Here is a 15,000-nt window from a genome sequence, read left to right on the forward strand (position 1 = left end):
ATAGATAGAGAGAGAGAGAGAGAGAGAGAGAGAGATAGAGAGAGAGAGAGAAGATGTGAGAGTGAACATAAGGGAGGCTGCAGTAGCTCTGACGTGTGTTTGTGTGTATGACCACCATTAGTTATGGCGTAACTATGATGTGTGTGTGTGTATGACGGCCATTAGTTATGGAGTAGCTCTGACGTGTGTGTGTGTGTGTGTGCGTGTGTGTGTGTTTAAGACAGCCATTAGTTATCGAGTAGCTATAACGTGTGTGTGTATATATGATGGCCATTAGTTATGGAGTACCTATGACGTGTGTGTGTGTGTGTGTGTGTATATATGATGGCCATTTGTTATGGAGTACCTATGACATTTGTTTGTGTGTGTGTGTGTGTGATGGCCATTAGTTATGGCGTAGGGGGTCACAGGTGTGCAATGATAGTCAGGGCTGGACGCTCTGTTGTGTAATTACCCAACAAAGACAGATGTGGCTCTGCCATTTCAGCAAATAGACCCTCAGATGACCACTCAGGTTTATATATCCCCCCCTTTCTTCTTTCTTCCTGTCTTGTTCTCTCTCTCTCTTTCTTCCTCTCTGTCTCAGGGAGACCCCATGTGCTTATCTGAGGGATATGGGTCACTAAGGTTGAAACCAATTTATTCTGCCTTAAATGACTTTATTGGTTCAAAGCCATGGTGGCAGTGCCATGGTTGCAGAGTGGCGTTCGTTGTCTTCCTGCGCCCATTTGGGGTTGGATTTTAGTATTCCTGAAAATGGCAATAAAAAAGGCTTAAGTAGTCTTTTAACAGTCTGTCTGAAGAAGGTCAAATATAATGGAGAACCAGGAAGAAGCGTCTCGTTCATCGACAAATCATTATACCAGCCTGTTTATTCATACTAAATCATTATACCACCCTGTTTATTCATACTAAATCATTATACCAGCCTGTTTATTCATACTAAATCATTATACCACCCTGTTTATTCATACTAAATACAACAGTGCTTCTATCCTCTGTCTGGGTATCACAGGTGTATTCAGTCAGAGGATTTTCTTCTGCAGACATCACTCTTTCTTTATTCATCTGCTTCATCCCACCGTCCCCCAACCACAGATTAACACACCGTGTCAGACTTTAGAGCTAAAGCCTCGGAAATGACTAAGTATGAATTTACCTTTCACCAAAGGCAGAGCAGACAGGAGCCAGACCTGAGCAGGCAGGCGTTAACAAGATTGGAGTAAAAACACGGCCACACGGTTTCACAGTTGTCCCTCAGCCAAACAAGACAGTTGGGTCATTCAATTCCTTCTCAGAATCTCTAGATGTTTTTTTACCATATAATATATATGTAATTATATATATATATATATATATATATATATACATTATATTTCACCATATAACGCCACACTTCTGCTTTGTGCCAGTGTGGTTCCTCTCCCTCTCCTCTCTCTCTCTCTCCTTATGGCTCTTCTCTCTCTCCTCTCCCTCTCCTCTCTCTCTCCTCTCTCTCCTCTCTCTCTCCTCTCTCTCCTCGTGGTTCCTCTCTCCCTCTCTCTGGGTCAGTGTGTTTCTGCAGTGTCAGTGTGTTTCCGCGAGGCCCTGCAGGTCAGTAAAGGTGTGACAGCCCACCGGAGGCTCAATCACACACCCGTTACGGCCGAGAGGAGCCAAAACGTGCGCACACACGCAGACACACACACACGCACACACGCACACACACACACACACACACACACACACACACACACACACACACACACACACACACACACACACACACACACACACACACACACACACACTCATTAGTGTGATTTATACCTGAGGAGTGGAGCAGTGTCTGTCAGGTGACCTGCTAGATGTGATGTATAGGCCTGTGTCAGTGGGCATGCTGGTGACTGCACTGATGGCAAAGGAAGTGAGTGTTTTTTCACATAGCTGACCGCACACAGAGAAACACACAAACACACACACACACACACACACACACACACACACACACTCACTTTCTCTCTGTCTCTCACACACACACACTCATACACACACACATACACACAAACAGTCTCTCTCTCTATCTTGCTCTCTCATCCTCTCTCTCTCTCACACACACACACATTCTCACTCTCTCTCTCTCAACTCACACAAACACATATTAACACTCTCTCTCTCTCTCTTTCTATCTGTTTATCCCACACAGGCCCACACACATCTTATTACTGGTGATGTTCAATCATACCATCCTCATTGTTCTCCGTCTCTGACACACACACACACACACACACCAGTATCACACTCACTGTTGCAGACAGGTCCATAATGACACCAGTGTGTATTTCCCTCTGAGCTGGTGTGTGATTACACTACGGCTGTAGCACAGGCAGTTTACCGAGGGCTTAGTTAGTCCTTCACTACGGGGCTCCTATTCAGCCGGAGATGAGAAGAAATGAATGTGCTCATCAAAAGCCTTGTTGACTATTGTGATGCTGTCAGGCTTACTTACTCCGAGCCCCGCTGTTGTGAATAAAACCTTGAGAACACATCAGACACAGAGAGGTAGGCAGTGTGTTACTGTGAGAGATTCAGTGCAAGAGCCGCAGAAACCTCCCATCAGATCAGGTGTCCTGTGCCACCACTCTAATCACTGGAGGGCTACTGGATAGTGGGATCTGGGTGAGGGGCCAGAGTTGATTAAGAGGATAATCTAGGAGATTCCTTTTATAGGCAGGTGTCCCTGCTTGGGCCTGGGGCTTTACTGCTAGCCTTAGTTGCCATTGCACCCCCCACCTCATCCCCCCAGTCTAATCTATCCCAGTGACAAGAGGGGGGGGGGGGGGTGGTATCCAGGGACACGGGTAGCTGAGCAGGTGTAGTTCTAGTTCTAGAATCAGATAAAGAACTCAGACATACTGTGAGAATGCATTCCGAAGGGATTCCATGCGGGTAAGATGTCTGAGACACATTTCTTTCCTCGCCTGTAGGTGACACCTGTTTTATTCCTCCTCTTGTCTGTTCGCTCTGTGCTCTCCAGCGGTGAAGGGGGACACTGAAGGCCTTCCCTGGGGTGTCATTACCGTCCCCTGTCTGAAGCACCACTGACTAATCCCCCGCACTCAACTCTGTCCTCAAGGACAGCGTGTCCGGTACATACTCCCACCGAGCCAACAGTCTGCCCACAGCGAGCGCTAATTACCACACATCTTCCAGACGAGATAAGCGAGTAATTAGTTGCATCAGGTAATTGAGTGCGCGGGTAAAGGAAATACCTACAGGATTCCCCGTACCCAGAGGAAGAGCTTTAGCATCTCTGTTCAAATCCGTCTCTTTGTGTTGTGTGTGTGTGTGTGTGTGTGAGTGTGTGTGTGTGTGTGTGTGTGACCAACTAGTAGATTTAGTTTAAACTTAACAGTGTATGTCTCTCTCTCTCTGTGTGTGTCTGTGTGTGTGTGTGGTATGTGTGTGTGTGTGTGTGTGTGTGTGTGTGTATGTCTCTCTCTGTGTGTGTGTGTGTGTGTGGTATGTGTGTGTGTGTGTGTGTGTGTGTGTGTGTGTGTGTGTGTGTGTGTGTGTGTGTGTGTGTGTGTGTTGTGTGTGTGTGTGTCTGGTGTGTGAGTGTGTGTGTGTGTCTGGTCGGGGAGACGCTGTCTTCCTGTGACGGCTATAGAATCCTAATGATGCCAGGTGGGAGACCCCGCCGCCAGCTCTGGGCCCCCTGTGTGCAACATATAGAATAATGAAGGCAGATGCTCACCATCACTATGGCCTGGAAAACATGATTGTTTCCATGTACCAGAACTGTACGAAGAGGACTGTTTGCAAGGTCTCATTACTGACCCTGACCCAGTACAGGAACCATAGACTTCATATGCTGCATGCTATTACTGTTTTATTAGAGAGGGGAACCGGGATTGACTGATAATTTGAGCCAGTGACTTTGCAGTAAAGCGCTACCCTTTGCTGAAAAGCTGTGGCCTGGTGTAGAACCCACAATCTTTGATGGTGGTGTTTTTTTTTACAGCAGTGCATCAATGAGGTTTGATGTGAGGAAGTGTGCGGAGCTGTGTGAATGAGACTCGTTGTGGAGTTGTGTTTTGCCGTAGACAGATTAAATGCACTCCAGGTGCTGGTTGAGTTCTCAGTACGTGGGCTATTTGTTGTGTTTGTCCCTAATCTACCTGGCAGCCGCAATCCATAATGTATTTTTTTCGAATGGCTCTTCCTGTTTTAGAAAGCCTGCGTCGGCCATGTTCATTACATTATGATTGGATTAGTCAGGGGATGCATGTTAAGGATGCCAGCACTCTCTGGGACATCACAACAGGGCACCCTGACGACGAGCAGATAATCAGGTTTAGAGTAAGGAAAGTGTGTGTGTGTGTCTGTATCTTTATGTGTGTTTGTGTGTGTGTCTGTGTGGTGTGTGTGCGTGCGCGTGTGGTGTTTGTGTGTGTGTCTGTGTGGTGTGTGTGCGTGCGCGTGTGTGTGTCTGTGTGGTGTGTGTGTGTGTGTGTGTGTGTGTGTGTGTGTGTGTGTGTGTGTGTGTGTGTGTGTGTGTGTGTATTTTGGAGAGTAGTGGGGCAGGGTCTGAAGGGTGGGTGGGGTGGGTTGGGGTGGGGGTAGTGGTCATGTTTGAATAGCGAGTCCCTGAAGTTTCTTTGGGGAGGGGGGCAGTCGGAGGCCTAGGGGGATTAAGAGTGTGGATTAATGGGGTTGTATGATCATCTTACACTCTTCCTCTCTCTCTCTCTCTCTCTGTCTGTCTGTCTCCCTTTCTCTCTCTAACACTCTTTTACTCTCTTTTTTTCTTTCCAATTCTCCACACCTCTCTCCCCTCTCCCTCTACTTTCTCACACCCCGCCCCCGCACCCCTCTCACCCCCACCCTGTTTTCCCGTCTCTCCCCTCCCTCTCTGGCTTCTGCTCTGCCTCTCTTTGATAAGGTGGTTGGCAGTCTAGGCGGGGCAGGCGGTGCCTACAGCAGTCTTCAGAGCCGGGCCGTCACAGCATGTAGCCAGGCATGGAGGCCAAGGAGCAGCGGACCTACAGCTCCCTCGCCCGCGGGCGCCGGGAGCGGGGGAGAGACGGAGGAGCGTCGGAGCGCGACGGAGAAAGGGAGGCGGAGAGAGAGCGGGAGAGGGAGCGAGAGATGGAGAGAGAGAGGGAGAGGAGAGGGAGACGGAGGGCTACGGGGAGCGCCGGCACGCGTCGGCCTCGTCGGCGGTCCTCACGCAGAAGTCGTACAGCTCGAGCGAGACGCTTCGCGCCCTGGAGCACACGGAGCCCTCCGCACACACCCTCTACCCGCCGCGACACCGCATGCCAGACATGGTGCCCCGCGACAGAGAGGCGTACCGGGGCACGGGTGAGTACCAAGCAGGTGTGCACCAACAGGCAGGAGCGCAACACTAAACAGGATTTAGGTACATCTCACAAGATACCACCAATACCACCATGTAGGTCAGAATCTTGAGATACGTACAGCACATCAAAACTTCCAGACTAGGAGACAGATGTATGTCATAAAGCAGGTCGGTAGGTTATGACAGCTTCATAGCAAAAGACGGGTTTGTATGTTAAGTGAGGGTTCTTAAAACGTACCAGGCAATGGGTACACACTACCAGGACAGGTAGTGACACGGCAGGACGGCGTCATTTTTAAAATGGTCCTTTCCTGGGGTGAGGCATGTACCATATCACCATACCATGTACCATATCACCATACCATGTGCCATATCACCATACCATGTGCCATATCACCATACCATGTGCCATATCACCATACCATGTGCCATCAGAAGGCTCTGGCACCAGCAGCCGTGTCAGTGCCGTACTGCCACAGATTAGTTTAGTGATATATGGATCTGAGCTCACAGTTCAGGCTTGTTAGTGTAGCAGTGTAGTGTGTGATGTGACGGATAACACATAACACACATATCCCGTCGTCTGGGATCACTCTTTCTCTCCAGAGCTGACCCGCAGCTGAGGTAGTTAGGGATCCAAATACCTGGCTGTGGAAATTTATATATTTCCCACCGCCAGCCCATTAACTGTCCTTCAGACTGTTGTTAGTTATTATAAAATATTAGTTCTGTCTAGCGCTATCTCACACCTTTGATGCACTTTATTCTTTATTCTTTAATTTTATTTCTGAATAGGAGACAAACCAGGTAAAGAAATAATTAAAAACAGAAGGAAAGGAAAATTAAAATAACAATGACACTGTAGATATAGTCCAATGTTGCCTTTAGGGCATGAATATGTCCCAAGTCCAATCACTATTACATTTATTTATTTTATTTATATTTTAGGGATATTCCATTATTAAAATGTTTTTTTTGTTACCCATTGTTTTAGGGAATATACAGATTAAATTATATTTTATTTTTATATAATATGTATTATTATATATTTATTTTAGGTTTAGGTGACCCAGTGGTGCCTGTGATACCATTGTTAAAAAATAAATTACAAAAATATAGTAAAAAGACCTACATTTTTATCAGATTACTGGACAGAAAGCCATCTAATTTAGTAAAAACACAGCCCTGTGGATTTCCCCCTGCTGTCTTTATAAGCTGCATTTTGATTAAATTCAAAATACTTTTTAGCCCTCATGTCAGAAAAATAAATGAATATGATTCATTCTGATGTTAAGGCAGCAAAGTGTAAGAATGTATGAAATATAATCAGAGATCAAATCATTTATTTAATTCATCCATATGTCATATTTCATCTTTTGGTTTCTGTTTGAAACAACTTTCACACAGCATGTAATTAATAGACATAGTTTTTAGTCAGTGATGTCTGGATTTAAATTTAATCAAACCCTTTTTGAAAACAAATAATTGACTAAGCATTTGAAAAGAATAGCTTTGAAGTCCAACAGATATACTGATAGTTGTAGCAGGGCCAGCTGAGCTAGGTCGCTGAACTTGAAGTTAGATTCTGTTTCATCAAATACATTAATAATAGACAAAAATGGTAAATATAATTGTCATTTTTAATGTCAGTAACTGTTAATAAGATGTTTTCAATTTGCTCTTTTTAAAAAAGTTCCAGGAATTAATTACAAATTCAAAGGTCCGTTCAGGAATGAGGTCTTGTCTGTGTATAATATTTTAATTCTAAAAAAAATATATTGATCAAAATTGATGCTGTTAGTCACTTATTTTGAATGAAATATAGAGGGCTTTATACACACTATTTATTTCATATTTCTTTAAAAAAAAATGAAATAGTGAAAGTAAATAAGGTATAGCACCTTACTGTGTTTTCTCTCTACTTTTTACACTTGTGAATACAACTTTCAAAATACAGGGTCATTCTTGGAATTAAATCAAATGTATTTATATTAATAAATAGTTTCATAAGCTTACTTATCAAGATCATTGAGACAAATCACACTGTGATTTAATTTGTCATGCCACAAATGTCATTAACAACAATGTATCTGATATAATTTATAGTTATGATGACTATGACCTCACAAAGCCTTTTTATAAATAGTTTCTAATTTTCCTCATATTGTGTTACTTCATCAGTCATTATATAACTTACAGAAATGGCCGCTTAACAACTACATCCAATTCAGCATTTACCTTTTTGCTGTTAACAGACTATTGCCCAGTAGTCTCATTTTCGATGTCGAACAGAAAAAAAAAAATCCTCTGACAAAAGTTGGTTGCTTTCTGTCTGTATTACAGTTTTTCTCAATTGCTAACACACATTTTTTGAAAGCATGCCTCGTTTCCTCAAAACTCTAAACACAAATCCCAAAACCACTCACACAAAATGCAAAACCCTTTATACATCCTGCAAAAGGCAACTTTGCTTTCAAAACAGTGTTATGTCACCTCAAAAGGGTACTTTGTTTTCTAATGACAAACACAGCCCATTATATGAGTAGACATTCTAAGCATCGATTGAACACTGATGTGCTCAATGGAAAACACTACTATGAAATGGGAAAACACCAGTATGAAGGCCTTATCAGGAACATTATGTTACTATACGCTTACTCCTGTAGTAAAATATAACTGTATAATGTTTTTACGCAAATATAAAACAACACACAAATATACAGTAACAACTAAAATATTTCTTTATTTTTTCCAAAAGTGCTGTAGCCTATACATCACAGCAAACACAAATGAATGTGTAAATGATTTGCACAGAACAAACAATAGGATATAGGCCAGTACAGTCAACAAAAAAAGAAAGAAAAATGTAAAATAAAAAAGGACAAAAAACTACTGCATCCTGTTCTAGCTCAAGACAATATTGACAATGTGCTATCAGAAATAGACCTACACAGTGTTGTGAATGTTGTTGCATTTTGTGTGAGTGGTTTAGGGATTTGTGTTTAGAGTTTTGAGAAACGAGGCATGCTTCATGTGTGTAAGCACTCGAGAAAAACTGTAACATTGGATTGGATTACAATACAGTACAGTAATGTGTCAGTGCTGATAGGACGCAATCAGTTGTGAAAATGTATATGACTTACTTGCACATAGTCATAGCATAACTGTTTGACTGTCGGAGTTTCTGACAAAAGGCACCCTGTACACCTGCTTTATTCTCAAGGTGTTCCGCCTTAGAACACAGTCCACTGTGGCTAGGCTCACTGTATTGATGTTTACAGTTTTTCTCGATTGATTACATTCAAAAACTGGAACTTATGGCACAATGACCACAACCTGTAACTCATGTGCCAACTCCCTAAACCAATTCTGCTAAACTATAAGCACAATTATGTGCTTTAGACACAGATTTCAATTGTTTACCGCACTTTCTTCAACTCACAACACACAATTATCTGCTTTAGACACAAATTTCAATTGTTAACCACACTTTCTTCAAAACACTAAACACCATCCTCTCTACTTTGCACACTTCACCAATGCCAAAACCTCCTTGTGTTCAGACAGAACACACTGCTATTCAATTGGCAAAACTTCCATTTCAAAGGCTGTTGTGCAATTTGAAATCAAAGCTTTAGCAATATGATGGCCACAGGTTAGCTCCTGGTTTGGAGAACAATTGATGGCAACATTGAAGTGAGAGGTGATCAGAAAGGCAGAGGAGTGAGAGTAAGAGGAGGAGGAGGAGGAGGAGGAAGATGATGAAGAGAAAGAGTAAGAAGGAGAGCCATTATCTCTGATGAGATTCGGGCCACTGTGGTCAACCATATGGTCAACCATGGTTTGACCATGCAGGAGGCTGGCCAGAGGGTTCAACCAAATATAAGCCGCTTCTCAGTTGCATCCATTCTCTGGACATTCAGAAGAGGGAATAGGTAAGAAACACTACTATGACAGGAAAACACTAGTTTGAATGCCTTATCAGGAGCATAGTATTCTTGTATTTTCCATTGTACTGTATCTGTAAAATTACGTAAACAAATACAAAGTGCAACCATTGATGACCAAGACATATTCCTAAACATCAATACAGTGAGCCTAGCCACAGTGGGACTGTGTTCTAAGGCGGAACACCTTGAGAATAAAGCAGGTGTACAGGGTGCCTTTTGTCAGAAACTCCGACAGTCAAACAGTTATGCTATGACTATGTGCAAGTAAGTCATATACATTTTCACAAACTGATTGCGTCCTATCAGCACTGACACATTACTGTACTGTATTGCAATCCAATCCAATGTTACAGTTTTTCTCGATTGCTTACACACATGAAGCATGCCTCGTTTTCTCAAAACTCTAAACACAAATCCCTAAACCACTCACACAAAAATGCAACAACATTCACAACACTGTGTAGGTCTATTTCTGATAGCACATTGTCAATATTGTCTTGAGCTAGAACAGGATGCAGTAGTTTTTTGTCCTTTTTTATTTTACATTTTTCTTTCTTTTTTTGTTGACTGTACTGGCCTATATCCTATTGTTTGTTCTGTGCAAATCATTTACACATTCATTTGTGTTTGCTGTGATGTATAGGCTACAGCACTTTTGGAAAAAATAAAGAAATATTTTAGTTGTTACTGTATATTTGTGTGTTGTTTTATATTTGCGTAAAAACATTATACAGTTATATTTTACTACAGGAGTAAGCGTATAGTAACATAATGTTCCTGATAAGGCCTTCATACTGGTGTTTTCCCATTTCATAGTAGTGTTTTCCATTGAGCACATCAGTGTTCAATCGATGCTTAGAATGTCTACTCATATAATGGGCTGTGTTTGTCATTAGAAAACAAAGTACCCTTTTGAGGTGACATAACACTGTTTTGAAAGCAAAGTTGCCTTTTGCAGGATGTATAAAGGGTTTTGCATTTTGTGTGAGTGGTTTTGGGATTTGTGTTTAGAGTTTTGAGGAAACGAGGCATGCTTTCAAAAAATGTGTGTTAGCAATTGAGAAAAACTGTAGGAATATGTCTTGGTCATCAATGGTTGCACTTTGTATTTGTTTACGTAATTTTACAGATACAGTACAATGGAAAATACAAGAATACTATGCTCCTGATAAGGCATTCAAACTAGTGTTTTCCTGTCATAGTAGTGTTTCTTACCTATTCCCTCTTCTGAATGTCCAGAGAATGGATGCAACTGAGAAGCGGCTTATATTTGGTTGAACCCTCTGGCCAGCCTCCTGCATGGTCAAACCATGGTTGACCATATGGTTGACCACAGTGGCCCGAATCTCATCAGAGATAATGGCTCTCCTTCTTGCTCTTTCTCTTCATCCTCTTCCTCTTCCTCATCCTCCTCCTCCTCCTCCTCCTCCTCCTCCTCTTACTCTCACTCCTCTGCCTTTCTGATCACCTCTCACTTCAATGTTGCCATCAATTGTTCTCCAAACCAGGAGCTAACCTGTGGCCATCATATTGCTAAAGCTTTGATTTCAAATTGCACAACAGCCTTTGAAATGGAAGTTTTGCCAATTGAATAGCAGTATGTTCTGTCTGAACACAAGGAGGTTTTGGCATTGATGAAGTGTGCAAAGTAGAGAGGATGGTGTTTAGTGTTTTGAAGAAAGTGTGGTTAACAATTGAAATTTGTGTCTAAAGCAGATAATTGTGTGTTGTGTTTTGAAGCAAGTGCGGTTAACAATTGAAATGTGTGTCTAAAGCACATAATTGTGCTTATAGTTTAGCAGAATTGGTTTAGGGAGTTGGCACATGAGTTACAGGTTGTGGTCATTGTGCCATAAGTTCCAGTTTTTGAATGTAATCAATCGAGAAAAAATGTAACATCCCACGACAACTTCTCACCCAGGGGAATAAGACAACATATCAGAGGAAATAAACCACAGACTAATTCCGCTCTGACTTTTTTATAAAGTTTTTCATGATGATGTGTACGTTTTCATAGAAACATCTTTTCGCTGATAGTTTATCTCTGAATCTTTAACTGATCCTGCATGGACCCTATAGATCTGCACTGATCTGACCCTTCACCTTTCACCTTTCACCCCTGCCAGCCCAGACCCTGTCGCTGAGGCAGCTTGGGATATGTAACCCTGCTCCTCGGAGGGGGCTGAGCTTCTGCGCCGAGACCGGCCTATCACACGAGAGGGCCGGGGCAGACCACTCCCAGGGCGGGCTCCCGGCGGACTGTGCCATCCGTCTGTGGGGCAGGGGGAGCCTGAAACCCCGCGGTCCCGTGTCCCACCTGTCCATCCGCTCCAACTCTGCTCTCACGCTCACCGACACCGAACAGGACAACAAGTCGGACAACGAATGCGGTGAGTGTGTGTGTGTGTGTGTTTGCATTTGTTTGTTTTGTAATCACATAAAGCTGTGAGTGTGTGTGTGTGTGTGTGTGTGTTTGTGTCTGTGTGTGTTGAAACAGAGAAGTGTGTGTTGGTCTGTGTGTGTTGGCTTCTCTTGCACTCCCCGTTCTGTCAAAGGGACAGTGTGTGTTTCTTTGCTTTGTTCGGTTTCTGTGTCTCTGCTGCTCCCTGGTCCCCATGTGGGATTTCCTGTGAAGCGTACACACTCACACACTAAATCAAAAGGTCCGCAAAGAGGGACAAGTCCCAGAAATACATCAGTGCAAAGTCACCTTCATAATGTCTCCCAATTAGAGCCTGATTGGTGCAGGCCCAGGTCGGAGCCACGTAATTGGTTGGAAAGAGTTCTGAGAGAGGAGCGACTGACTGACCAAGTGAGTCTGTCCCAGGAGGGTTTCTGGGAGTTGTAGTTTGGTGCTGAGTCTCTCAGTGCTGAGGCGGGAGTGACCCACCTGTTCTGTGTGACGGGGTGTGTACCGCAGGGGCAGCGTGGTCCGTCCCCATAGACCCTCACTCCGCTCCTCATCAAAGACAGGCTTTGTCAGGGGCGCAGCAAATTATTCCGAGAGCTGAAGGTCTTTGCTTGGCTGAACAATCACCGCGGCCAGCGAAAAAAGGAGAAGAAAAAAAAAGACAAGAGAAAGTTTCTGGGTTTGAAGTGCAAATTTCTCCCTGCAGTGAACTGGAACAAGTAGACAGCAGAAGGGAGATAATGGTTGCATGGCTGTCGGATGCAGCAGAACGGTGCATTCCAATGCAGGCTTTGATTCTTGGCTGCAGCGCTGAAGCTGCTGCACATCTGGTGTTGCGTTTAGAGAGTGTAAGCCTCTGAAGTTTGCCATCACTCTGATATAGGATATTTAAGACCTGGGTGCCGTATTGTTGATCACGATTGTGAGTTTGTTGGCAATTAGGTGGTTGCTGTTAAATCGGTAATGTGAAATTGTAGGTCTCCAGTCAGAATACAAAGTACTTGCCTTTGAAGTATTTTTTCTTACGCTTTGTGGAATGTTTCTTTTTCCCCCTAGCCTGAATATTACCTAATTCCAGTTTGAAAATAGATTTCCTGGAAATAATTGAAGAAAACATATCATGCCAAAATAATAATTCACTGTGAGGTTTGAGCAGTAAAAAGGGCAGATGTTTCTGCAGTCATCGTAAGGGTTGGAGAAATAGAGCCTGTACAAATCTTCATAAATCTTATGTCAAGGACAGAAATAAATGGTTGTCAGTATTAAGATACATTCCCACTTCTAAAAATGTATCACGAATAAAGACCGGTTGTATGAGAAATAGTTTATTTGCAGAAATGATTTATTGGAAAGAAGTATCAGTTTAATAAAGCATCTTGACCACAGTTTTTCGGATATGAATTCTATTATTGTCATCGGCAAATTTAATTTTGCAGTATACTATTTATTGTAAACTGATGTAAATCATTATTGAATAATAATAATAATAATAATAATAATTATTATTTTTATAATAACAGCAGTGCACTACAGTTACTGTTATTCATTTAAAGTGATCGATTAACCATGTTTAATTATTAATTATACATTGTTATTGAAAACAGAAGAGTTATTTAATACTGGATATTAACACCCCAACACAACAACCCCACCCCAACACAACAGTGAGCTGGATTATGAAGTTGGAATGCAACGTGTTAATATTGTGCACAAATCTGCAAAAATAAACAGAAGAACATAATATAAGGATAAGGGAAAGTGAGACGGATAGAGGAATAATAACTAGGATTTTGCCCTGACCAGCAAACTCTTCTTTATTCATCTTTCCAGTGAGAGGATGCTTTGACTTTGTCTTACTGAGCTATCAGCTGTCAGCTGCCTCGCTGTCATGTTCCCTAGATGTGTGCGTGTGTATGTGTGCATGCTCTCATGTTCTCATGTTCTTTAGATGTGCGTGTGTGTGTGTGTGTGTGTGTGTGTGTGTGTGCGCGTCTCTGTGTGTGTGTGTGTGTTAGGTCAGATATCCCTGATCTAAGCATGCAAAAAGGATACCGCCTGGCTCTTCCATGTTTCTCAATCTCTTTCTCACACACACGCACACGCACACGCACACACACACACAAAATTCTCATAGAACCTAAAATGCCTGATCTCATTTAAAGTCTATGTTTTATTCTATGTAATAGAAATAGTTTATTCTATCATGCATCAGCTGAAATCCATCAGCCATCAGTGATTACAAATGTATCAGTAAATCATTATCTAGGACTTCATTTTACATAACCTTGAAGCTATACCACTTTTAAGTCATTAATGACACTTATTATCAATGTGTAACAGCACATTCACTGCGAACATACATGACGCACAACTGTTTAATCACATTTTCATGATATTTTCATAATTTACGATTTGGTATAAAGTGTTGCATTACTCTACTATATGTCCACGGTACGTTACTGTACTGTTACATGATAAAAATGCTCAGGTAGTGTAAAGTGTGCCTCTTCATTGTAGTAAAGGCACTGTGAGCGTCTTCATATAAAACCAATTTATTCAATATAATTTTGAAAATTCCATTTGTCTTTTGCGAACTACTTTTAAGAACGTTTTCTGACAAAATGTATCATCACAATCATTACGATGGCAACCCCCTGACTGTGAACTAGCAGAGCTGCTTAATCGGGACAAAAAAGGCGGCATCATGGCCAGGGCGACAGAGGGTAGTCTTCACCGTGAGGTGGACGCTGCGCTCTAATTGGTCATCTGCAGAGTAGGCCACTGCTTGGCCCCGCCCCCCGCTAATGAGGCCAAACGCAGAGCTGAAAGAGGACATAGCTGGACTTGGCCAGTATAAATGAAAAAAAAGAGAAAAAATTAAAAGAAAAAAAAGGAAAGATTTATGTTTGAGTGAAGATTATGTGCTGTTTAATTAACAGTGCAACAATGGGTCGCGATGCTTCAGGGTCAAGGTTAGGGTCCGCTCGGGAGTTAAATCATACGCAGTCACATGAAAGAGAAATTAATCTCAGCAGTCGTCAGCTTCAGGCTAAGTAGGTTAGCCTGTAAAATCACACTGCAGTCCAGGAGTGGTTCCTCTGCATTTGGAAATCCATTTAGGTCGAAAAGTGGGAACTTGAAAGGTGTTTATTGGATTTTTATTTGTTTCAGTTGATTATTCGACAGGATCTACACAATGATATAATCCCCCAGTGCCCCCTCCCAATTCAAAATGAAAAAAAGAAAAACTGGTCCAGGATGTAATACAGCGTGTTAATGGAGTGATGTGTAGTGCA

At 42.4% G+C, this 15,000-nt stretch overlaps 1 protein-coding gene across 2 annotated transcripts in view; it reads left to right on the forward strand.

The window, feature by feature from the left end:
• The window catches only part of si:dkey-237h12.3 (teneurin-3), a 145,254-nt gene that overhangs the window by 11,660 nt on the left and 118,594 nt on the right, over positions 1–15,000 (forward strand). For both annotated transcript variants that reach the window (XM_031568922.1, XM_031568923.1), the window contains exons 2-3: positions 4,925–5,346; positions 11,421–11,684. In XM_031568922.1, the coding sequence (XP_031424782.1) occupies positions 5,301–5,346; positions 11,421–11,684 (310 nt within the window). In that variant the 5' untranslated portion in view covers positions 4,925–5,300. The remainder of the gene's footprint in view (positions 1–4,924; positions 5,347–11,420; positions 11,685–15,000) is intronic.

The sequence above is a fragment of the Clupea harengus genome, chromosome 6 (assembly GCF_900700415.2).
Source record: "Clupea harengus chromosome 6, Ch_v2.0.2, whole genome shotgun sequence".
NCBI classification, from domain to species: Eukaryota; Metazoa; Chordata; class Actinopteri; order Clupeiformes; family Clupeidae; genus Clupea; species Clupea harengus.